Genomic DNA, 24,248 nt, shown 5'->3' with positions numbered 1-24,248 from the left:
GGTAATATATAAAAACTGGCTATAGAAAAACTTGGTAATTCCTCTCCTCCCCACCAGTAATTGTCCTGTTCACACAGGACACCTCTGTGTTGAATCTTAACTTCTTTTTGCCGGGGTTGAGATTAAATAAATGCATGGGACAGTATTTCTTGTATGGACTCAGATGTTTATTAGTTTTTATCTATGTTACAGTCTCACAAGCTATCAGTTCTGTAGCACTTCACTTTCGTTTGTTGTTCACTCTAACAAACTAAAAAAAAATTGAGCCATATCTCTCTCTACAAGACCTTTTTAATCTCCAATTAAGAAATGACACTTAAATCATTTTTACTTTTAACCTAATAACCAACCACGTGTGGCCCACAATGTGGACTTTATCTGATTATACAATACCCCCCAAACCCATTAAGAAGGACTAGCCTCCACCCTAAAACCTCTGGCTTGCTTTATGTGTATATATATTACTATATTCTAAAACTTTAGGTTTTCTACCATGTGATATTACACACTTCAATTCAAACTACACAACCATAATCTTAGTTTTGTCATTCTATTTTGGAAGCCTTCTCCATGGCATCAGGTGAAATGCAGTGTTCTCTTGGGGGCCACAATTAATAATTGTTCTTGTATTTCTCCCTGGAATACTGATTATTTCATAAGCATGCATTTTGCTTTCAGACCAAGAAATCATTTGGTAGGAATTTAATTTATAGTGTCTTAAATGCAGAGAGAAAAACATATAATTTTCTTTTTGTAAAGTCTTTCTTTTTAACAATGTTTCTATTTTTAGGGGTTTTTTTAACCTGACAAAGAAATACCTCCCCTGCCAAATTGCATGTTGGAAATGGAAACACTATAATAACTTACCTTGTTTTCTCTCAGGACTGTAAGATTTTGATACATTTGGTTTTGAATATACATGATTGTCTACCTTTACTGATTCCAGGCAATGACAAGAGTGAAACTGGACTTCTTGGATCAGTTAGCAAAATTTTGGGAACTCCAAGGATCTAATTTAAAAATCCCTGTGGTCGAAAGAAAAATACTGGATCTGTATGGTCTGAGCAAGGTAAGTATTTGTAGGTCTTAAGCAGACAGGGATTTCAGTTTTCAGCTCAAGAAGCCAAGCAAGAGGAAGGGCTTCTGTTACAGTGCTAATCTCATTAATCCAGAGATAAAATAAGTGGGAAAAATACAGTGAAAAAAACATTTCTAATTTGAATGTTTATGGCAAATATGTCACAGTGTCATTAAATTAGTTACCTTTGGCTGGATTGGTTGGATTCCATACAGCAGGTATTTATTACCTTGTATAGCTTGAATGTCCTGATGTCAGCTGGCCTCTTGATTTTTGGTTCTCCATTTTTACATGTGGTGGAGCTGCAGGAGTTTGAGGTGTTCTTTGGGAAGGCAGCACTATGCCTGTGTGCATTTCAGCTCTGATCAACAATTTTGTAATGAGCTGTTGCAGTTTGTCCTTCGTGTCTTCCAGCAGAGGTTTTTATGAACACATATCTTTGAAAATATATCATGTCATCTCCACGAATACTTATTTTAATTTCCAAAACAGACTTGGCTTAAGGCTGGCTATAAATGAATTTTGTCATAGTTATGTTTGGTGAACACACCAAACTTCTTTCAAAGTTTATGCACAAGTCTCTGTTGGAATTTGGTTTTGCACTGGCAAAATAAATGTACCATTATAGACTTAGCTGCTAATAAATATAAATAGGTAGATTTCTTCTTGCAGGGAAAAGACCGAAGTTCTGGTAGTTCTAGTGCTTCTAGGTTAGAGCATCAGTTTCCATTCCCCATCAAGATTTATTTCTCTTAGGTAAGTAAAAATGTAAATGAGTACATTTTTGTTTTAAAGAAAGTCAAGTATTTTGGAAAGTCTGGAAGGGCTGATAAAATGCAGAAAAAAGCTGATAAAGTGTCTTCCTGTATTTTTTTTATTTTTGTGTCTATGGTGGCTTACTGGGATATGCAGAATATCAGAGAGGTACTGGAGAATATCTGGGTCTCTGTAGTGAGCTGGAACATTTCAGTTGGCTGTAGGTTTGCAGCTCTGAGTTGATTTGGTTCGTTACTGCCTTCTTTAGCTGTTGTTCATGTATAGATAATTTTAGAAAACAAGTTTTCCTGGAAATTTTACAGATAAGTTGAAATTTGGGATGGGTTTAATTTTAAAAGGTTTTTCTAGACCTTTTCTGTAAATATGAGGAAAAATAATGATTAATATTATTGTTTTATTTAAGTGTAACTCTGTGTGATTATAGGAGAAACCAGAATTCACAAATTTACTTGTCACTGCCACAGTTAGACTTCTCATTTTACCTCAGCCTGACAAGCAAACCATAAATTTCACTCCAGTAATAAAATGTTTTTGCCTTGAGGTTTTTAACAGTATGTGAAACATTAAGCTTAAAATTTAGTCCTCGTGTGTAAAGAAATGCAATGCAAAACTACACTGCTGTAAAAATGATACTAATTTTACAAGAATATAAATGGAATTATAATCCATTTGTGTTTTAAGTTGTGTGGCAGTGAGGTTAAAAGGAATGGAAGCAGTGGAAATGTGGCCTGTATGTCGGAGGAAGCAACTCATATGCTGTTATATTGCTTGCAGGCAAATGGTCTTGTTTTTAATTGGATATACATATAGATGTAAGCAGTGATAGTTCTGTATGTGAACTACTGGTCCCAAACCAATTGAAGTAATGTGTAATAACTGGACTGAGTTGGAAGGTAAATTTACTTTCCCCTTTTTTTTATGGTAGTCTCTCTTCCCTTCAGGGTTTTGTGAGAGTTCTGAGCTCCAACACTCCCTTCTGCCTGGAGTCTATTAAAATAGGCTTTATTGCTGGCCAGACTCTTGTTTTACAGCAGAGTACAAGTCTGGTGAGGGTTAACCTTTCAGTTTGTTCTTATGGTAGGTTTTGTATCTTTTCCAGCACGTGATAAACCTTAACTGTTGGACTCCTCCTGTCACGGACAGTACGCAATTTACATTTGCTAGTAAATTAAAAATCACATTAAATATATAAAACAATAAGAATAAGTAAGTTATTACTTATAGTAACCTACAATTTGTTATTAAAGGACTAGTCTTTCAGGAAGTGAAAGCTAATTTCAGGATTCTGTCACTTTCATGGAACCTTTTAACATTTGATTGGTTTAATTGATTCTTGCTTTATGCAAGCTGGTGAGAGCAGCTCAAAAGCCTTAACTTTTTGTTTCAGATTGTTGCCAACAAAGGAGGCTTTGAAGTAGTGACCAAAGAGAAGAAATGGTCTAAAGTGGCGAGTCGGCTTGGCTACCTGCCAGGGAAGGGCACGGGGTCGTTGCTCAAGTCTCACTATGAACGGATCCTGTATCCCTACGAGCTCTTCCAGTCCGGGGTCAGCCTCATGGTGAGACGCTCGTCTTTCATGCTATGGAGAGGGTACCCAAAAGGCACACAGAGTGCTGTGTTACTAGTGCATGTGAAACTGGGACATGGGGTCAGTGCTGTTAGAAGCTCCAGCTGTGCCAACAAAGCTAGAACCACCCTCGTTGTTATCTGTGACAGAATAGTGCTAGAAGTTGGAACGTGACCTTGTGTAGTTATTTTCTGGTATTTCTTTATAGGGCTGAAGTCAGCCATGTTGGGAAGGAAAGCAAGGCAAAAGATTATATGCTTAATTGGAAATGTTTATTTTTCTCTTGATAACTAAATCCCAGCTAGCAGGTTTTCTTATTTGAAGGGTGAATGAATGAATTAATTGGCCGTTTTTCCAAATGGTCTGTGTGACTTCACTCGTCCCGTTTCTTAGCAAACAGAATGATTCATAGGGTCTAGGATGATTAGCACTGCCTGACCAACAGTGTCCTGTGCTCTGCTCCTCTAGGGCATCCAAAAGCCTAACCTGGATCTTAAGGAAAAAGTGGAGGCTGAGGACCTCAGTTCAGATGCCCAAGCTTCCCCAAAGCAGGCTTCAAGGATGAATGTTATGCTGAAGAGAACCAGGCGTGTCAAATCCCAGGTATTTCTGTTGATCAGCTCTTACAGACAGGGAAGTCTTATTTCTCCCACCAGTACAGCAGCCTTTGGCTGTGGGAACCTGCTCAGGAGCACCACTGGGAAACAGTCTTCATTTAACTGAAATCCAGAGAAGTAACTCTCAGTTTGTAACTCTGAGATCTGGTTTGGTACAGCATATGCACTCTTTGTGTCAGAACTTCTAAAAGTTGCTTTTTGTTTACTGACAAGTGACCTAAGTACCTTGGTAAGGAATCTATGTGAAAACAAGACAGAAAGCTGTTTGTGAGTTCATGTTAAAGCTTCTGCTTTACAAACTTCTGTACAAAGTTCTAGAACTTTTTAAAACCTTTTTAAAATATGCCTCTTAATGACGTAAATGCAAATACATGTAAGTAATGGTTAATTGTGGAATTGCATGTGGGAATAACTATCTCAAGCTGGGCAGGCAGTTCTGAAGAACTGAAACAGATGTGTGAGGAGATGATCAGTGATGGCTGGAACTATATAGGAGTTCTACAATTTTTCTGCTGAAAAGCAGTTTCCTTCCTTCTGAATTACAGGTGTTACAGGAATTTCTGGTATTCTAGTAGGTGATATTAACTCCTGGGAGACAGAAAATCTGAGTTCAGACTGAATCACCACCATTTAAAATTGCTGTCTTACTGAAAATAATTATGGGTATTGCCCTGATGGCTCTGTTGCACTGTTTAAATCAGGCCTTCCCCTTCTGACAGATACTCCTTGCAGGCAGCATCCTGAGGCTTTTCACATGAAGTCTGGTGGCTCCCTGCTGGCTCATCAGCAGAGCGTGGGTGAAAGCTGGATTTATATGCAACCAGCTTCCTACTTGCTTCACTATTCTAGACTTAGCTCTAGCACCACAAGGTTTTTTCAAATGCTCTTTAACTGCCTTTTGTTTTTTTACAATGCACCTTTCTTGTCTCAGAGGTATTTGAGTATCCTTTGTAATTTTTTGCCTTCTTCTGTGATGGTTTAGACTGAATTGTCTTTTTTAGTGTGTTTTCTCAGCTTGCTAAAGCTGACCTGAAGTTATTTATCATAGCCATTCAGCAGTGCATCACACAAGCAGTCCCAGGCTTGTTGATCTTCCCAGATCTCTCAAACAAAGTGAGCTATCCAGAAAATCTGAGAGTGCTGCAGGAACTTCAGCAGTCATTTGCTGTGTGGAATTCTTCTTTGGATTTGAATAAATCTTATGGTGAAATGCCAGTATGTCCTTTTTCTCACACATGGTGTAAAAGTGTCACCGTTTTATCAAAGTTCTGTGCGATCTTTTTTCTGCTGATTTCAGTAGAATAATAGTACTTATCATTTCTCCATTTTGGAAAGGTGATTCTTTGGTGATCCTGGCACTGTAAAGCTGTTTCACTTTGTTTGAAGGGCCTGCCATTCAGAAATAAGAGAATTTTATTTAGATAATCTGAAAAAAAAAATATTTAAATGCCTTTTATTAGGCTTGTAGCCATGTTATCTTTTAAGCATTACAGTTATTAAAATGGCTGAAGTGAGTTCTTGAATACAGGAAAAACTCATCCTACTTGCACAGACAGGAGAAGTAGGTTTTGGCTGTGTTGGAAGCTGTGTATAACTATCTTAAGTCATCCCTGAAGCAGCATTTAGAGACACATTTTTCCTCAGTATACAGAAATGGTATTAATGTAAATAAATATCTGAGAACGTGGAGACATTGTTCCAGATTTCAGTACACCTTTTTATGTAGACAGGACTCTGTTTATTGTCTGAAAGGCATACCTGGAATTGGACCAGAGGTTGTCTAAACAATCTTTAGAGAGCCAGTAATATGCAAGTAATGTAAAAACCTACTAAATAAATGTCATTCTGCTCTAGCTGAAACATCTGAATGATTTGTGTGTAGTGTGCCAAGTAGTCCAGTGCTTGGTTAGTGAGCAGGGATAATTCCACAGACCTCTGCAGATCCTTAGATCTTTTCCAAGTGCTGGAAGTAGTTTCCAAGATCCTCTGCATCTTCTGAAGATAACTTACCTTAGAATGAGGAATTAATAATTATGAATATAGTATTCAGAAATTACTGAAATAGAGAAACATCCTCAGCAGTAGAAGGGGGTGAGAGACTTTGAAAAAGCAAATTTCAGGATTTTTTTGAGAACATGAAAAATGAAAGAAAATAGAGAATGGGTATCCTCCTCTGGGAAGCATAGCTTGAGAATCTTTGGATACTATAATCAAATGTCAGTTGAAAACATTTTCTTTGAATAGGAAGGGAATAATGAGATGGTGAGTGATTATGTTCAGAAAATAAGCTTCATGCTTTATTCTCTCTTTTCTCTGAAGAAAGCTTTCACAAATAAAAGCTGGAGGAAAGCAGCTGAGTTCCTAAAGACTTGTAGAGAAAATTACAATAAAAAGTAAATTAATTCAGATTAGGAAAAGAGAATATCCTTAAGGAAGTCTTAAATTTAGGAGAATATTTTCTTAGGAAAGGGTAGTGGTATCATCAGATCATAGATGATCTGTTAGGGTGTATTTTAGCTGACAAGGGATTTGTCTAAGGAGGCTATGTCATGGTAATTTCTGGTAAAGAATTGCAGTACTGGAACAAAAAGTACTGTTTTCTCAAAGGATATTAACTTAATGTCCAGAGAATTTTCTTTAAAACAATTCTAAGTAATATCTCTGCTTTCAGCTTTCTTTTTGGTTGCAGAATAACACAGTAAAATAAGCTTTAGGGTTTTTTTTCCTTGAAAGATTTCTTTCCATGTCAGTAACTGTAAAACAAAATAAGTCTGGGAGATGCTGACAAATGCCCCAAACATGTAAATATTTTGCTTACTGGTTGTAACCATTGTACATTGGGGGTGGAGAAGTGGGGTTGCAAATGTTTCAGAATTGATGAGGGGTGAGACCAGAGAATAGTGAGTGAATCCAGTGTAACTGGATTGTGGTATTAGGCTTGGCCCATATGCAAGAAAAGCCCTTGGCTTGTACTTTCAGTTGAGAAGGTAAAAGACACAGTCTGTCTCCTTCAGGACAAAGAGGAGGTAAGAGCAGAATCACAATTTAATCAAGTTCATTTCACTTGCATAGAGAAAATATAATGCAGAAGTGAGCTGGAGTTTTGTGTTGTTAGCAGTGAGAGAATGGCAAGGAATGCACAATTGCTGCTGCTTCCATGCACTCACAGGTTGTCAGTTTGGCTTGTTTTTTAGTCTTAAAGGACACAGCAGAAAAATGCTCAGTGGGGCTTCTGAAAACTTTTGGTATTTACACCTTTAAGTATCAATACCTGGTCAGTGTTTGTGAGGTTATAAAGGAATCTGATTTTTTAAAAAAATTCATCTTTCAGTATGCAAACTGTTCTTTTCCAAAACTCTGTAGCTCTTTCCACCTGAGCTGAATGGATTTCATCCACTAAGGTTTAGTGGTATCCAAGTAGATCTGAGCCAAGGAGTTATGAAAATATATTTAGGTAATGTATTTTTAAAGTAAGCTGTAAAAATTTCTTGCTGCATATTAATGATTTTGCTTTTATTTTTGAAATAATTTTATTATCATATTTAAATATGATGATAATAAAACTATTTTTTATCTCTCTGAGAAAACTATCTTTGGTCACAATAGTAGGAGAAATTGAGACTGTTGTTGAAATAATGTCTGTGCTGGATATGTGGGTTGATTCTGTTAGGTTCTATTAGTTGAGAGAATGGTTGAGTTAATGAATTTCAAATGGAAAATGAGGAACTAGGAACTCTCTGTGTGTTTCCTTATGGTTTGTTAGCCAAAAAGTGAGGAATTGGTGAGGAAAAATTTGCATGGTTGCACAGTGGACTTAAAAAGTTTGTCACATATAAAGTGCAAATAATTTAATAGCAACATATAAATGTTCAAAATAAGAATATGAGCAGTAATTAGGGTGGAAAGATGACTGTTAGCATAATGCATACCCAGTTCAGTGGGAACAGGGACTGTAAATATCACTAAAAATTCCTTAGAGTAATAATGCATAGGAAACTATATCTTCAGATGTCTTCTGGAAGCAAGAAAAACAACTGATTAAGGCAGAAGAATCATCTTTTTAAATGTTTATTACCAGTGTATTAGAACTTATGTTAAACACCATTTTAGAAGATTTTTGTTTGGGGTTTTTTAATAATTCATTAAAGACTTTAAAGGCATGTCACCCCAAGGGACAGGCATGAGATATTAGGCCATAACTTTGAAAACTAACAGATGAAGTATCATCAGGAAGCTAACTGAAGAATAACTTCTTTAAAATTACATGTCCACCTTCAAAATTGGTATTCTTGCTGAGATCTTTTCAGATCAGTGAATTTCAGAAGGAAGTTTTTGAACAGTGAGAACTTAGTGGCCTTCTGTACCACATCAGAGAGATTTTTCTAAGTGTAAGGATGCAGCATAAAGAAAAATGCTAAGGTAATTGTTGCAGATAAAGGCAGAATATTTTCTTTTTTTTCTTTTTGTTGTTATATCAGTGGTAGTGATGTGAGAAAATGAGGTAGGTCAGTAATGGGGAACAGGAAGAAGTTCATTAGAGCAGAACATTTCAGGAAACATCGCTGGCAGGGGCATGGAGCTGTCACCAAATGGGTCTTTTTACTTCTGATTTTGAGCTTGCAACATGAGTAGCTGTGATCTGAATTGTACTCACAACATTTCATTACAAATAAGCCCAGAAGCAGCCAAGCTTAAGAAAGTTGGTTGGAACTCATTAGTGTCCTGTGGATGTATCTACTCAGGGAAGCAGATAAGGAAATCCTGTTGAAACGGCATTAAAATCCAGGTACTTGACTGAATCATAGTGATTTTGGAAAAAGTTGCTCTGGCAGTCCTATTATTTTTTGCAAAATGTCAAGCCTAGTTCTTTTATTTGGTGTAGAGGTGACTTCTTGTAGTTGATTTGGAATATTAGATGGGAAATAATTTGGAAATTTGGGACAAAAATTCTCTCTCTTACTCCATTTGCATATGCTCATTGCCTTTAGGAACAGAAAATCATATCTTTTCAGGCTTGCTTCTTTTGATGAGCACATATTGTGGGAGAGTGGAATAGAAGCAAATTGTGAAGAAACCTGGAGGGGAAATATTGGTGTTTTGTGCTGATGTGGTCTTGTATTTATTTTTAGGCAGAGGCTGGAGAAATGAGTAGAAACACCGAACTAAAGAAGTTGCAGATCTTTGGAGCTGGACCCAAGATGATGGGACTGGCATTGGGAGCAAAGGATAAAGAGGGTAATTAAATCTTGGGCTCTTAGCTTTCTGTGAGTTCTTTGCTTTCAGTGAGACTGTTAAATCTTCCTGAATGTCTCTAGAGACACTATTAAAAAGAAGGCAAATCAAGACTGGAAAAAGAAAGCTAAGTATTCTAGGGTTTCATTCACTAGAGATTTACAGAGTGCTTCATATAACTTGGCAGAGTTTCAGCTCTTTATGTAATATGTAGTAACAATAACAATTAAGCAGCTGTTCCATGAAGTGAGTGACTGAAAGGGGAAGCAGGATTAAAAAGTACTGAAACTGATCCTGCCAGCAAAGTGCACAACTTAGGTGTTTAATTCACTGTTTTTCATGAGGCCATTGGGGTCACCTCTGAGGATAAGCAAAAGATGTTTTTCCTAATCCCTGTTGGTTTTAGATTGGCCAGATATAACATGACATTTTTGCTTTCTTTGGACTGTTAAGTAGTTTCTGATCTGAAATGCAGGCTGCAGGCTGGGTGTCTGTGGTGTTTTTACAAGTGAAGTCTATCTTGATGTCACATTAACAGCATTTAATTTCATTTTCCTTCAAGATGAGGTGACGCGAAGGCGCAAGGGAACCAGATCGGAGGCGTTTGGGATGCAGATGAGGCAGCGCAAAGGAACTCTCTCTGTCAACTTCGTAAGTCTGATGCCTTTGCTGTGGTTTCTGATAGAAAGGACTTGGTTAAATTATTAACATCTTCTTTTTTCCTCTAAAAGAAGCCCCAACCCTCCAAACAGATGAATGAACGCGTGCTGCAGCAGATGATACTGTTATGGGAAGAAAGAACAGTATTTTGAAAAACAATCTGTACTCAAGGCTTTTGTTTTCATCTTTTGGACAGGAAAGCTGTTGCAATTTGAAGCTTTTTGCTGATCATACTTGCTACGTGCTTGAATGCCTTCAATAGTTCAGTTTTTGTTAGAGCTCCCCTTAGTAGAACAACTATCATAATGCTTTGTTTCCTTAGAAGAGATTCTGAGGTGCTCAACTACTTTAGGAGTTTGTTTTTAGCAATTCCATGTCTTGTGTCTTCTCTGTTTCGAATTTGAATAGGAAAAATATACCATTTAGTTCTCTGATGTTTGTCCATGGAAAAGCAATATACAGTGCCTTTCATAGAATGTGTGAAGCCATGAATGAAGAGCTGTGCTTTCATTGTCTAAAGAATTAGACTCTTCACTTAGAATTCAGCTGTTCCTTTTTCTTTCCTCTTAGCCTGAGAATACTTACAAGAGCTTATCTTAAATTTCAACCATGGAAGGCCAAGGCAACCTAGTAATCACATTTTTATATGGGGGGCGGGGGGGGAAAGTGGGAGAATTAGGATATTTAGACACCAGATCACTGTGCCATTGCAGATCAGTTAGGATTTGTGTGACTTGGATTTTTTTAGTTGTGCTACTACTTCTGAGTATATGGTTTTCCTAGGCCATTATTAATTTGACTATGCTTTAATTTTAAAATATTTTGTGTAGTCTCTTGGAGGTTTTTTATGGAGCACTATTATTTACATACTCTTTTCATTTAACCTGTATTTATAAAAGAAAATGAAAATGCTGTTACAACAGAACTGTTGTTTTGAAACTATATTGCTGTAACTCTGATATCTTGAAATTCTGTGGCTTAGTACTATTTGGTTCCACACTTTTTTTTAATAATTGCACAAGGAAAGCAGTCCTAAACATGCTGGTGATGCATTTACCTCATATAACACTGGACTGAAAAATATTATGGTGCATTTTGTGTATATTTCTCCATCATTTATTTTTCTTTTTTTAAAGTGCTAATCATGAAATTGATTTCATTTGGTGAATTGTTGCAGTAAGGTAGAAAAATCATAAAGGCTTCATAAAATCAAGCCTGCTCTCCTGGAATCAGTGTCTGGCCTTGTCAGAGCTAGCATTTTGCAAGTTCCCATGTGAAAGCAATCCTGTTGTGAGCAATTTGTTAATGTAATAATCTGTTCCTGGATAAAAATAACCGGTACCTGCATAAACTGCTTTTGCACTGTTAGATAGAAAAATGAAAATTATCTTTCACATACAACTGTCCCTGCACATAGACACCAAGAGTTTGAGTGACCAATCAATACAGAATAACAACTTGTTATTAACCAGTAAAAGGAATTGGCAAGAAAACTAACCAATTGGAGTCCCACAATAGGTTTATAAAACTGTAAAAAGGAGTTATGTGAATAAAGAATGGCCCTTTTCCACCATGCAGAAAATTGAGTCCAGTGTCATTTACTCCCATTGTGAATTACTAACTGGGAGATAAAATACACCTTTTTAGATACACACCTTTATTGATGCATACAATTATATATCATCATAGTCTTACACTGTTTTATCACATGGCTAGCAGGATTTTGTGGTTATGGTTGTGTCACAACAGGCTTGCTTGTTGTGAATATCCATTTCAATGCAGTTTTTGTATTTGCCACATCATCACTTATGCTAACATAGAGGTTGCATATGTTAATAGGAATTTAGAGAGAAGGTATTACCAGTGAGAGGTAGCTAGTGAGGAGCACAAAAAACTTAGGATTGCCATGTTCATGCATTGCTAAGTTTTGGGAAGGGAATATGAAAGTGCTTGCTGAGGTACCCTCCCTCCCTTTTATGTAGCTGCAACAAAAGCAGCTGGTTTGGTGCTTTGGACAAACATAATGTTCCATGAGGGTGAGTGCATGGATTTTTTTTTAAAAAGGGGAAAATTATATGCCTCTGAGTAGAGCTGCATTATTTTTTTTAAATAGTTTCTTAAGAAACCTGAGCAGTCTCCTTAAGAAGTATATTAGTGCATAGCTGGGAGGTTGCCTACTTAACTAGGCCACTGTAACTCAAGATGGGTTTGTCATTAACTATTTAATCCACCTGAGCCTAATCAGCTGAAGTGCACACGTTTTTGTGACAGTTTGATTAAATTAACAGACCCCACCAAAGGCAGCCCCACCTCTTCTGGTGTTACTTTGAGCTGTGTGAAGGAAATACAGCCTGAATTGCTAGGGGCTGATGGAAGTAGTAGCAGAATTTGTAGTAGGTGTCATTCATGAAGTTTATGCTGTTAGTGAAAACTTATATTAAAGGTAGTTTTTTTCAAAGGTAATGTAATACCCAGGTTTTTTAAATCTGGATTGTTACACTTCTTCAGTGTTATATTAAATTCTTCTGTTAATTAAAGTTCTTTGCACTCTACAGGAAGCTAGAGCAAAGAAAATTTGAAACCTCTTCAGATGGTTTTCTCTGGCCCCAGAGAATGTCTCCCAGTCAGTGTTGTTCTTTTTGAGAGATGATCTTCAACAACTTTCAAAAACTGTTTGCTGTTGTATAGGGTTAATACTTCTCTCTTATCATTCAGAGTTTTTATTCTTTGCTTTGGAAAAATGAGAAAGAAGTTGGTACTTTTACATGTGGTTTCCTTTGCTTCTTCATGAATTTCTAGATTGAAATCTGTAGGTTTGTGGATTTTATGATCTCTTTTTCATTGCAAAGATACCACTGTACTGTTGCAAGTGATGATGTGAGTATTTCTGAAATGACTTTTTGATATTTTCCTTAGCCATGCAGTCTTTGTAGAGATTGAGTTTAAATTGTGTTCCATGATAAGAGGGCTGAAGAGAGGGAGTTCTAAAAACTGTAATTTACACTTTTGCCTTAGAATAACATGAGTGATGCTGCCTGAGTTAGATAGCAAAAGATAGTCCAACTGAACTGGATAATTATTTTGCAGCACCCAAAGTCCTCCTGCCCCCTGCACATAGTGCTGTTTTGGGAATGAAACAGAAGCTATCCTTATCAATACTTCTCAAAAACCAGGGTTGATGCTCTTATATTGGACTTCAGGATATCATCCTTTGTTCCTTAGCTTAAGTAAGGCAGGCTCTGGATTAGAAACTTCTTGTAACTTTTTTTTTTTCCTCCCCCCACAGGTTGATCTCTATGTTTGCTTATTTTGTGGTAGAGGAAACAATGAGGATAAACTGCTACTGTGTGATGGATGTGATGACAGCTATCACACTTTCTGCTTGATCCCTCCTCTTCCTGATGTGCCCAAGGGTGACTGGAGGTGTCCAAAGTGTGTTGCTGAGGTACAGTTGAAGAGCTACTGAAGCTTTGTAGTGTACTTGTGTACCTGGAAAGATCAGAAGAAGAGCAGTTCCATCCATGTAGAATGCATAGTTTGGTTTGGAGTATTGCCAAGATGAACCTTGAATTTTGGTTGATGAGCCATAAGGAGAGAGAAACATTCCTTCTAGAGCTTGGGCATAACCTTTGTTTATGATGTGGCTGTGACAGGTAAAAATTTGACCTTAGTATATTAAAAGCTGCAACTCAATTTGGTAATCTGGAAGTGTGAAATTAGTGGTGAGAACTAGGGTTATAATGGATGTTTCCACATAATGATGGCACAATTTGTAAACTATGAAGTAAATAAACTATGAAATTTAGGCATAACAGGGAGCTTTGATTATTGGAAGGACATTATGGCATGGTTCAGAATGGCCTGTAGCAGAAAGTGAAAAAACTAATTTCAAGTTCTATTGTAGCTATTTTAGATTTGGTTTAGTCTAAAAAAAGGAACTGCTCAGGCTCTGAAAGTGGAAGCTAGTTCAATTTCATTACTCAAAAAAGAAGAACTTCCCATTTCTAAGAGATGATTGATCAACAGACAGCCAACGTCACTTGATTGGTTTGGTGTTTGTCTTAAGGAAAAAAATTTTGCAAGCTCAGAAAGTTTCTAGAGGTAGGATTCAGAGGAAGAAGCTTACTGTTTGTGACTCTGTGATTACAGGAGTGGCTTTCGCTCTTGGGGCTGTGTTGTTTCCAAAAGGAGCAGTTGTGCAAACACATTTATAGCCCCACTTCCCCCATGCCCTTCTGCAGTGCTGGCTGCTGCTGGTTCCTTGTGGTGGTGTGTGCAGAGTTGTGCAGCCACAGGAGCTGGAGCAGCTCACTGCTCTGACCCTTCACTGAGACATGAGGTTGTCAGATGAACTCGGGCAAATGCTGCTTAAAGAACGGTGGAAATTCATAGCTACAGGCAAGGGAAGAGATGAAATGTTCCCTTTGGGCTGCTGCTCAGAGAGTGGATTAACCTACTTGTTTATTTTCTCTTAAGATGGAGCAATAAAGAAGAATTAGGAAACTGCAGCAATCTAATATGGAGTTAATTTAGAGACTATAGTAGTAAATAGTGTGGCTTACAACAATTCAAGAATGTGGAAACTCAGGAAATTTCATTATTGCTAGTAAAAACAGGAATAGCTGTTACTCAAGAAAAAAATGCAGGCAGAGACAAACCCAGGAAAGATAAGGTGTCATGTAATTTTTTACTAGCAAATGATACAGAAAATATTTGAAAAGCTTTGGAAACGTATTGGAAGTAAGAGGTAGGATAAAACACATTACTATAATGTGTACTGGAAAGTAAACAAGTAACATCAAAAAGACGTTTGAAGCATTCACTAGTAGTTTTTGCCTCAGTTTTTACTTTAGATGTTAATTGTGCACACTAAAATTACACTAAATCTTTAGTGTAATTTTACAGCAGGGTACTGGAACAGAAGCTGGGAATAATAGGGTAAGGGCTCTTTATATGTATTTAGGTCAACATTGTTTGACAGTGTTCACAGATGTTGTAGGTTCTCTGTCACAGGCTCCATTTAGGAACCACTTGGATACATGTTGGGGATAGTCTAAGGATAGTTCCTGTTGGATAAACCCCTAACTACTGGTGAATTCATTTCCAATCCTGTTTCTTTGACTGAAAAGCTGACTATTAGATATATTGAACACAAAGATGATGTAAAACTGTCTTGTGTATATAAACATGGTGTCAGTTCCAAAGGAGCTGAGAAGACACATTAAAAGTGAGGGGGGAGAGGAGCTGAAATGTGCACCAGTATTTTTTCATTTTCAGGATGAATGGAGATAAAATAGGGAAGGACTTGGAGATTTTCTGTCAGATGGGCCATGTCTGTTGTTGGCTGTGTTGCCCTGTTCTAATTTCCTTTTTCCTTTTCCCTATTATATATTTTCATGGTGTCAAATCTATTGATGATTTGCTGACTTGATGAGACTGAAACACTTGGGGGGTTTGTTCCTGTGCAGTTATTCTGCAGGTGCTTGAATTCAGTGTGTCTACAGAAATGTCCTGTGGCTGTCTAAGCATCTTGTGCACAGTCTTGCTTTGTGGCTGGCAGCAGTAGCTGATGAAATGTAGCTTTGGAGAGGAAAGCAGAAGTGTGGAGCCCTGGGGTTACAGTGTTAGATTAGCTTCTGTGCCGTTAATTCTGGCCTGTTTCCTTTGTGGTGTGACTGCCTGGGCTGGAAAAGTCTCAAAACTGGTAGCTCATTGTGCTGGGTAAGGACTCAGATGGACACTAGGGCTTATTGCTAAAAATGTAACTGTGTCAGAGTCTGCTGCAGGGAACAATATTTTTATGTTCTGTCTCCTAGGAATGCAACAAACCCCGAGAGGCCTTTGGATTTGAACAAGCTGTCAGGGAATATACTCTCCAGAGCTTTGGTGAAATGGCTGATAACTTCAAGTCTGATTATTTCAACATGCCGGTCCATGTGAGTTTCAGCTTTTGTTGGGATTCCTTGTAAGGGAAAAAGAGAAGAGGTTTCAGCTGGTCTTGGATTTTTGCTAAGACATCTTAGCCTTGTTTAAAGAGGCACCATAAGCTTCAAACATGTAAACAATTTATTTAGCTTGCTGGCATCTGGTCTCATTTCAACTTCGTTTCACCCTTTCTCTGCAATGGGCAGCCAGCTCTACTGCTTCTGTTAGAGTTTACTGTACTGGGCACACTCTAGTTAATGTTCTTGCCCTTTTTGATAAACTGGACTAAGTATCTTGCTCATTTGGCACAGGGGCCCTTTTCATGCCCTCCCTATGCCTTTTGTCTTGGTTTAGTTTGTCCAGAGCATAAATCTTTGTTTTTCTTTGTCTTACAGTGTTTTCTTGTAGACAGGTCAATAGACTGCATCTGTCTGATAATCACAGTGGTTTTGGGTTTTTTGGTTTTTTAGTTATGCATCACAGCAGCATTTTTCAAACTAGAATTTCTGGTTTGGCACAGTTCCACTGTCCTGTGGACTGCATGCAGCACCAAGGTCTTCCTCCTCTCATGGATCTTTGCTAATTTATGGACATTCTTGCTAAAGCCTCTACCTTTTAAGGACTCCAGTTTATGAGACAACTTTGGGACATGGAACAAAACTTATTTTAAGAATAAGCATTGTAAATGAATACATGTAAGAGTAATGATCAGTTATATGAATATCAAAAACAGATCCTGAACACAGTTTTATATCTGAATTTTCTTTCTGTTGTTCAGAAATCCTGGTCATTATCCTCTGAAATAGTTTGGAATTTACATGCTGATTTGTTCTCTTTGCTGCTTGATTTTTGCTGGCTGTCTTTTCTTCCCCCTGTGTTTTGCTGTATGTCTGGGGATTCCATCTTCTTTTGTTTATTCTATCTCTCTGAAACATTCCAGCCACTATGGAGGAATACAGACCAAAACTATGACTTTGAAGAGATGGAGGGGAGAGGAGGAGTGACCTTGGTGTATGAAAATTCATGGGGAGTTAATAGTGATTTATTGCTTGAATGATAATTTTTGTTATCTGCACATACCATAACCTCTCTTCTGCTTTCAGATGGTTCCGACTGAGCTGGTAGAAAAAGAATTCTGGAGATTAGTGAGCAGCATAGAAGAAGATGTTATTGTGGAGTATGGGGCTGATATCTCATCCAAGGACTTTGGAAGTGGCTTTCCAGTGAAGGATGGCCGACGAAAGCTGATGCCAGAGGAGGAGGTGAGGAACAGGATGTGCAAACTGACCCCATTCTTTGCTCTGTGTAAGGTTTCACATAAGGACTTTAAGTCAGAAATCACTGTGGATTTTTTCACTAAGAAATTCTTTCAGGCTTTTACATTCCTTTTGAGCAGAGCATTAATCTCATATTTGAGGTTGTTTTACAGATCTGGTTGGTGATAACCAAGGTCTGTTTCATGATTTAGGTCACACCTGTTTTCTATCACTTAATCTTAGCAGGCAAAGATGTGCAAGTTCTTGCAGTTTGTCTGAGTATGAGAAGACTCTTAAATAATATTTTGTCTTTGTTGTTCCAAACGTTTTCATTATAGAGTTAGTTACAGAAACATAATCCTGTTCTCCTTAGGATGTTCTTAATAGGTGAAACAAACTAATTTGATTTAGCTTGTTTCTCTGTGTGTACTGTAATAATGTAGATGTACATACAGCATTCAATTATAAAAACTTCTATCAAGATCATCTGGTAAGTGTATTACCTATTTTCCCTCAGACCTTACTGTGGCAAAGCAATTTTCTTGCTGCTTGTATGCTGAAATTCAGACGTAGTAAAGGTGTGGTTTCCTGATTATACAGCCCCAAATCAATTTATAGTGCTCACTGGAAGATGCAATCCTGTTCACTCTCATTTTCCACCTCTTCCTGCACCTTCCTGTGTGTACCTTTGTTGGCTATGTTGTGACTGTGTAGCTGCTTAGTGAGTCAGCACTGATGCTTTTATTTATATGAAGGTAGTCCTTTAAAAAATTTCTAAACCAGATCACTTAAGCCTTCTGACTCACTGCAATGTCTTTGTAGTGTCAGAGCAGAGGAAACAGCAGCAATGTTTGGCTGAGCTGAGGGTCTGACCAGTCCTTTATGCAGCTACGGGGTATATCTAAATTCCAAGCAATCTGTGCTTACAGCTTTTGTAAAAGTGGAAAGTAGATTAATGCTAAAGCACAGTAGTGGGCTTTTAAGGCTATCTGGATTATAGTTTTTTTGAACAAATTGTGTGTATTTGAAAGTAAAGGTGAGAGTGCTTAACAGGTAATGCTGTCCTCTCAGAAATGAGTGTGTAGGAATTTCTTCCCTAGAGAAAACTTGCTAAAGTAATCTGTGCAGTAGATCAACATAAAGTGCAGCATGGTAAGATGGGTGTTAAAAGAAGCCAAAACAGTAACATGAGATTCACTGTGTTGCTTACAATTTTAAGTTGTCCTGTATTACTGAAGACTTCTATCTTTAGTCCTTCTGCTGGTGTTGCTGGTATTTTGTTCCACCAGAAAAGCTTGAAACCTGCAGTCTTGTGATGGGGAAGAAACCAGAACCTAAGTGTATAAGCCTTGATCCAAAGAAGATGGGCTATGTTGAAATACTAGGAGTGTTTCTAAAATCTTAGTGTGATTATTTGATGACTGGGTTATTTAAGGAATTATTTCTGGATTTGATGTTTCATAGTTGCAGGAAATATCCCGTTATCTACTATAGAAATGGATAGGTTGATGTTTTCATTTGTACTTTCTTTTTCTGGACTTGGTGTCCTTAATGTTCTTCTTATTTGTTCAAATTTTATTCTTTTGGTAGGATTATGCTCTCTCTGGTTGGAACTTGAACAACATGCCCATTCTGGAGCAGTCAGTCCTTGCTCACATCAATGCAGACATCTCTGGCATGAAGGTGCCCTGGCTGTATGTAGGGATGTGCTTCTCCTCCTTCTGCTGGCATATTGAAGACCACTGGAGCTATTCCATCAACTACCTGCACTGGTATGGGCTGTTCTTTGTGCATCCACCTTACACTGCCCTGTTTGCTTTAGGAAGTTTGTAGTTCTACTTCCAAGTTTCTCTGCACACTGAGGACATTTGTAAATGAAAAGCTGAATGTGCAGAGTGGTCCCAGTTGTTAGCTGTGCCTGATTGAAGGTGAATGCAGATGCTTTTTAAAGCATTGTAGTGGGTTCAAGGTAAAGCATTCAATTAAGGCAAACCCAGGACAAGCATATTTAGTGCTTTTCATTAACTGATGAAATATTCTTGTGTGCCCAACATTCCAGTGTTACCATAAAATTGTGCTTTACAGGATCGTATCTTTCTTAAGAAAGTTTTTTCATTCAGAACTGAGTTAAGAGTTCACTGGTTCCTTCCTTTATGATTTAAAGTTGGGATGTGTGTGTGCTAGAAGTGGAGTCAGTTGTCTCATGGCTTCTAGAGGTATCAGAGTTGACTGTTCAGCAGCAGATCCATGTATAGATGGAAATACTTCTTATAAAGAGAAATTAGGAAGTAATTCTGCCTTTTGGAACAGTCTTGGAAGTGCTGTGCTGTTCAGCTTTTGTGTCTGAATAGAAGACTCATGACAGATAAACTATGGGAATCACAGTGTTCTCAGTTCATCAGACATTGTCACAGTAAGTGGAGTGGGGTGGAAGATGGGGAGGGAGCTGTGGGAAGCTTTCAAAAGGTTGCTGGGAGAGACGAGCTGATGGCCTTCAAACCATCAGCTCAGAAAAGCTGCACATCTTTGAAGAAGCACGTTTGCTAGCCAGGTCTGATCGGCACGCTTGGGAAGGGCATTACTGTTGTTCCCGGTTGAGTTGCTGTTGAGCGGCTCCGTGTGTCTGTCCGACAGGGTCCGTGTGTCCGTCCGTCCATCCGGCGGGTCCGTGCCTGCTGCAGGAGCGGGCATTGCCGGCTGCTGCCAGCAGGGGGCACCGCAGCCCGCCGGGAATGCTGCTCCCGCCTCTGTGTATGGATAATGCACGTCCGTAGGGCTGTGTGAGCAAATTCCTGCTTGTACTTGCTAAAATCGAGTAAAGCAGAGTTGAAAAAGAAATCTCAGCACTGTAGATGCTAGGGGTGGCAGTTAGTTTTGGTTAAGAAAGGACTGGAATAGTGCTTGATTGATGATTTAGTTAGTTTTGGCCCTGTTAATCTTTTTGTTCCCTCATACTTTAATAATCCAGGTTATTTGGCTTTTTTCATCTTAATGGTCCAGTGGATCCCAGGTTTTAGTAATTAGTTAGGAATTAGAGAGATTGCATGTATTGTACTCCACTGGCTGTTATGTTGGTTTTAGGAATATGACTTGAAGCTTAACTGAATGGAGGAGTACCATGATCTTTCTTAGACTGTAGGTGTGACAGCCCAGGTTTTGTTTATTAAACCTAATTCCTACTTCCTGAAGGAAAATACTTGCCCGTTTTACCCCTTTGGGGAGCATGGTAAGTGACAGTTATCATCCATGTTAAGCTTGTCAAGGCAAATCTACTGCAACTATGTTGAGAATTGTGTTGGAGTGTAACTGATTTTTCATATTAGAGTAATTCATCCTGAAGAAGATGCTTGTTGATTAAAGACATTTGTTTAATCTAGGTGTAAAATGGCTCCTGAGGACAGTGCTGCTGGCTGTGATGTGTGCTTTACAGCTGGGTGCCACCATCAGGTCCCTTCCACTCGTGTTCATTCCTGTGCTTGTGTTTTGGTAGGGGAGAGCCAAAGACATGGTATGGTGTGCCCTCTCATGCAGCAGAGCAGCTGGAAGATGTGATGAAGGAATTGGCTCCTGAGCTGTTTGAATCCCAGCCTGATCTCCTGCATCAGCTGGTCACTATTATGAACCCCAATGTGCTGATGGAACATGGTGTACCAGTGAGTAGCACACAAGCATTTTTTACAGAAGTGCTTCTATGGGCTCTCTTTTTTTCATTGTCTGCCAGATTTGTCTAACAATGGTTTGGCATAACTGAAGAATTTTTATGGTAGGCATTTGCATATTCATTACTTATAGGGTGTTTTTTAAAGCTGTATTCTGGACTCTTCCCTAGACTAATCAGGAAATTTAAATTTTCTCATAACAGAAGTGAGTGTGCCAAACTTCCTACATAAAATACCTTCCAGAACAAGCATGTGCTGTGTATTACAGTTAATTTTTACTAAAAAGATCCCCTCCCTTGTGTAACAGCAAGTTTGTCTGAAATGCCTTTAAAAGCTTTTGACGGTAAAATACTTATGTTCAGTAGAAATCTCAGCATTACAAAATGCTTTTTTGGCCAAACATAATTGACTGCAGACCTCTAAGCAGCAGTCACTATCATTTGCTTTTGTCTTAGGATAAATTGCTTCCCTGGCAAATACCCCAACAAAGCAAACCATAAACTTTTTTCCAGAAGCTTTTGCACTTTGTGGTACAATGGATTAAATGATGATAGAGAAACATCCCTTTTGGGATTCATAAAGACAGTTTCTGGCTGTTGCTTATATATTTAGCTCTTTTTGAAAAAGGCTGTAAGTTGAGTATTCATGTTTAGAAGGCAAAAACAATCCTTACCACTACTGGGATTGCTGTTGCCTGTGTTGATCTATGGGTATAGAAAGTGCTGTTCAAACATCTTGTACTTTTGTGTCTTAAGCTGTTGCATGTTACACATTTTTTTCTTTCCTTTATCCTCCCTTTTTTAGGTTTTCAGAACAAATCAGTGTGCTGGCGAGTTTGTTGTGACCTTTCCTCGTGCCTATCACTCTGGATTTAACCAGGGATATAACTTTGCTGAAGCTGTGAACTTCTGCACTGCTGACTGGGTCTGTTCTTATGTATATATTTGCTATGTGACTTCTGCAAGTGGTGTGTTAGTGCCTTAACTACCTGGAAGCTCTTTTCAGTTAAATAGTGTATTTTATGTGTATAGTTCTTGGGACAGCAATTAGAAAGTGAGGGAACTTTCATTATACAAAGTAATTCTAATTTTAGGCAACTTCAAACTGAAACTTTGGGCACATGTTCTTCCTTTTTAATCACTGGTTAACCAAAAAGTGGCATCTCACAGTACCTTTAGCTGTGATGCCACTTCCTGAATTTTATACAGTTCTGTGTCCTGTCTTGAAGTACTGTTGTCATTTGAATGTTGGAGATAGCTTGTAACAGTCTTTGTTCCTCCTTTGTGCCAGCTCATTTTGCCTTTTCATCGTATTACTCCTGTTCTGATAGCTGTGCCACATCAGTGCAAAGCTCCTGTGGATCGTTCAGGAAATTGTCAAAGGAGTGTTCTGTTACTATCCAGGCTTTACAGTTGGAAGCTAGGATCTCATCTCTAGTTTATCTATCTCTAGCCTTGTTTTTTAAACTACAAATAGAAACTGTAGCCCTTTTTCAGGGGCTTTTATACTTTAATCAGAAAAATTGTCTGCAGGACTGGCAGTGTGTCAGGGCTCTTTTCTTTCCTGCAGCACTCATGATGGAATATGAGTGTAGCCTCAGTGAAAAATTGCTTTACTTGCACCAGCCATGTGGAATTTCCTTTGCTTACGTAAAATGTAGCCATTAATATGTGCAGCAAATTCATTTAGCATCTTTTTGCTTTAAAAGGCACAAAATGAGTGATACTACATTTGGTTAATTTTAGGAATCTTAACATTAAATGGCTATGTCCACCATAGTAATATCCAGAGGGGAATGTATTCAGCTTAGTGTAGACCAGATGACTTCTCTTTGGTGCCAGTTTCTTGCCACTGGAAGTAAAAAGAGCTTAGGATGACTCTTAAGCTTTTGTCTCTGCATTAGGTGCATAAGGTTATGGAAGATGCCCCTCCCCAGCATTGATACCCTCCCTGTCCTCATCTGTGACATGATTTAAGGTTGTTAGAATCTTATTGAATACAGGGGAATAACTGGCATCTGACTCCATTGATTCAGAATGCTGAACAATTGCTTTATTAAACTGTATTATATGTTATATTAAAGAAGACTGAAAGGATACTGTATTATACTGTACAAAGATACATACTAAAGAAAAGCCTGTGATTGTCTTGAGACAGCCAGGACACAGCTTTCACCCAATAGGCCAATTAATAAAAACAACCATCACCAGAATCCAATTAAGAACTCCCTTCAAGTAAACGATCTTCCTAACACATTCCACATGTGCAAAAACAACAGGAGCAGCAAGTAGAGATAAGAATTGGTTTCTCTTCTCTCTGTGCTTCTCCAGGAAAACCTGAGAGAGAGAGAATTCTCTCTCTCTGTTCAGAGAGTGTGAATGCCACAAAATCTTCTCTGTCCCATCAAAGACAACTCTTAGTTTGTCTTTTCCTAGTTTTTGTCCAAGGAAGGAGAATGGGAGCTGAGAGATGATTTTTTTCCCCTGGAATGATGATGATGTGGTTTCTGTAGCTCCCCATTGGACGCCAGTGTGTGAGTCACTACCGGAGGCTGGGCCGTCACTGTGTTTTCTCCCACGAAGAGCTGATCTTCAAGATGGCTGCAGATCCAGAGTGCCTGGATGTAGGGCTGGCTGCCATGGTCTGCAAGGAGATGACTTTATTGATAGAGGAGGAGACACGCCTGAGGGAGTCTGTTGTACAGATGGTGAGTAATAAGTCCTTGCAAAAGAACTTTCTGCTTCCCTCTCCCCCTGCTTGCATTAGAATTTTTGAGCAAGTGGCTAATTCTTCTTTTCAGGGAGTGTTGATGTCTGAGGAAGAGGTGTTTGAGCTGGTTCCAGATGATGAACGTCAGTGCACAGCTTGCAGAACCACGTGCTTCTTGTCAGCTCTGACGTGTTCCTGTAATCCCGAGCGCCTGGTGTGCTTATACCATCCTTCTGATTTATGTCCCTGTCCCATGCAGAAGAAGTGTCTAAGGTACACAGGATTTTTTTGTCCCTACTTTTCTTCCCTGTCTAATAGTTTGCTGTAGCCCAGTGGTCAAATACATTTGGTCACACTTTTTTTTCTCCTTCATTTAAGGAGTATTTTCATCCTCTTTTTTCTTGGTTCCTAGGTGAACAGGTGTTGTACATGTGTGGTATTTTTGGGGTTCCCCGTTGTGGGAAGGAAAGATGAATCTGACTCTATGTTCTTAGAAGGCTAATTTATTATTTTATGATATTAAAGAATACTATACTAAAGAATAGCAAAAGGATACTTACAGAAGGCTAAAAGATAATAATTAACAACTTGTGACTATCTCCTCAGAGTCTGGCACAGCCTGACCTTGATTGGTCATTAAGTCAAAACAATTCACATGTTGGATAAACAATCTCAACCACATTCCAAAGCAGCAAAACCAGAGGAGAAGCAAATGAGATATTGTTTTCCTTTTTCTCTGAGGCTTCTCAGCTTCCCAGGAGAAGAATC

At 38.4% G+C, this 24,248-nt stretch overlaps 1 protein-coding gene across 3 annotated transcripts in view; it reads left to right on the top strand.

Annotated features, from left to right (window-relative positions):
• The window catches only part of KDM5A (lysine demethylase 5A), a 51,267-nt gene that overhangs the window by 2,925 nt on the left and 24,094 nt on the right, over nt 1-24,248 (top strand). For 2 of the 3 annotated variants that reach the window (XM_084206179.1, XM_084206178.1), the window contains exons 3-15: nt 947-1,069; nt 3,243-3,413; nt 3,891-4,025; nt 9,169-9,274; nt 9,834-9,922; nt 13,218-13,376; nt 15,748-15,867; nt 16,960-17,118; nt 18,703-18,884; nt 20,603-20,765; nt 21,576-21,695; nt 23,284-23,478; nt 23,572-23,753. In XM_084206179.1, the coding sequence (XP_084062305.1) occupies nt 947-1,069; nt 3,243-3,413; nt 3,891-4,025; nt 9,169-9,274; nt 9,834-9,922; nt 13,218-13,376; nt 15,748-15,867; nt 16,960-17,118; nt 18,703-18,884; nt 20,603-20,765; nt 21,576-21,695; nt 23,284-23,478; nt 23,572-23,753 (1,904 nt within the window). The remainder of the gene's footprint in view (nt 1-946; nt 1,070-3,242; nt 3,414-3,890; nt 4,026-9,168; nt 9,275-9,833; nt 9,923-13,217; nt 13,377-15,747; nt 15,868-16,959; nt 17,119-18,702; nt 18,885-20,602; nt 20,766-21,575; nt 21,696-23,283; nt 23,479-23,571; nt 23,754-24,248) is intronic. The other variant, XM_084206180.1, reaches the window with a different exon arrangement.

Source organism: Fringilla coelebs, assembly GCF_963513975.1.
Source record: "Fringilla coelebs genome assembly, chromosome: 5".
NCBI classification, from domain to species: Eukaryota; Metazoa; Chordata; class Aves; order Passeriformes; family Fringillidae; genus Fringilla; species Fringilla coelebs.
Note: the sequence above shows the minus strand (reverse complement) of the source record. Positions and strands in the feature narration are given on the sequence as shown.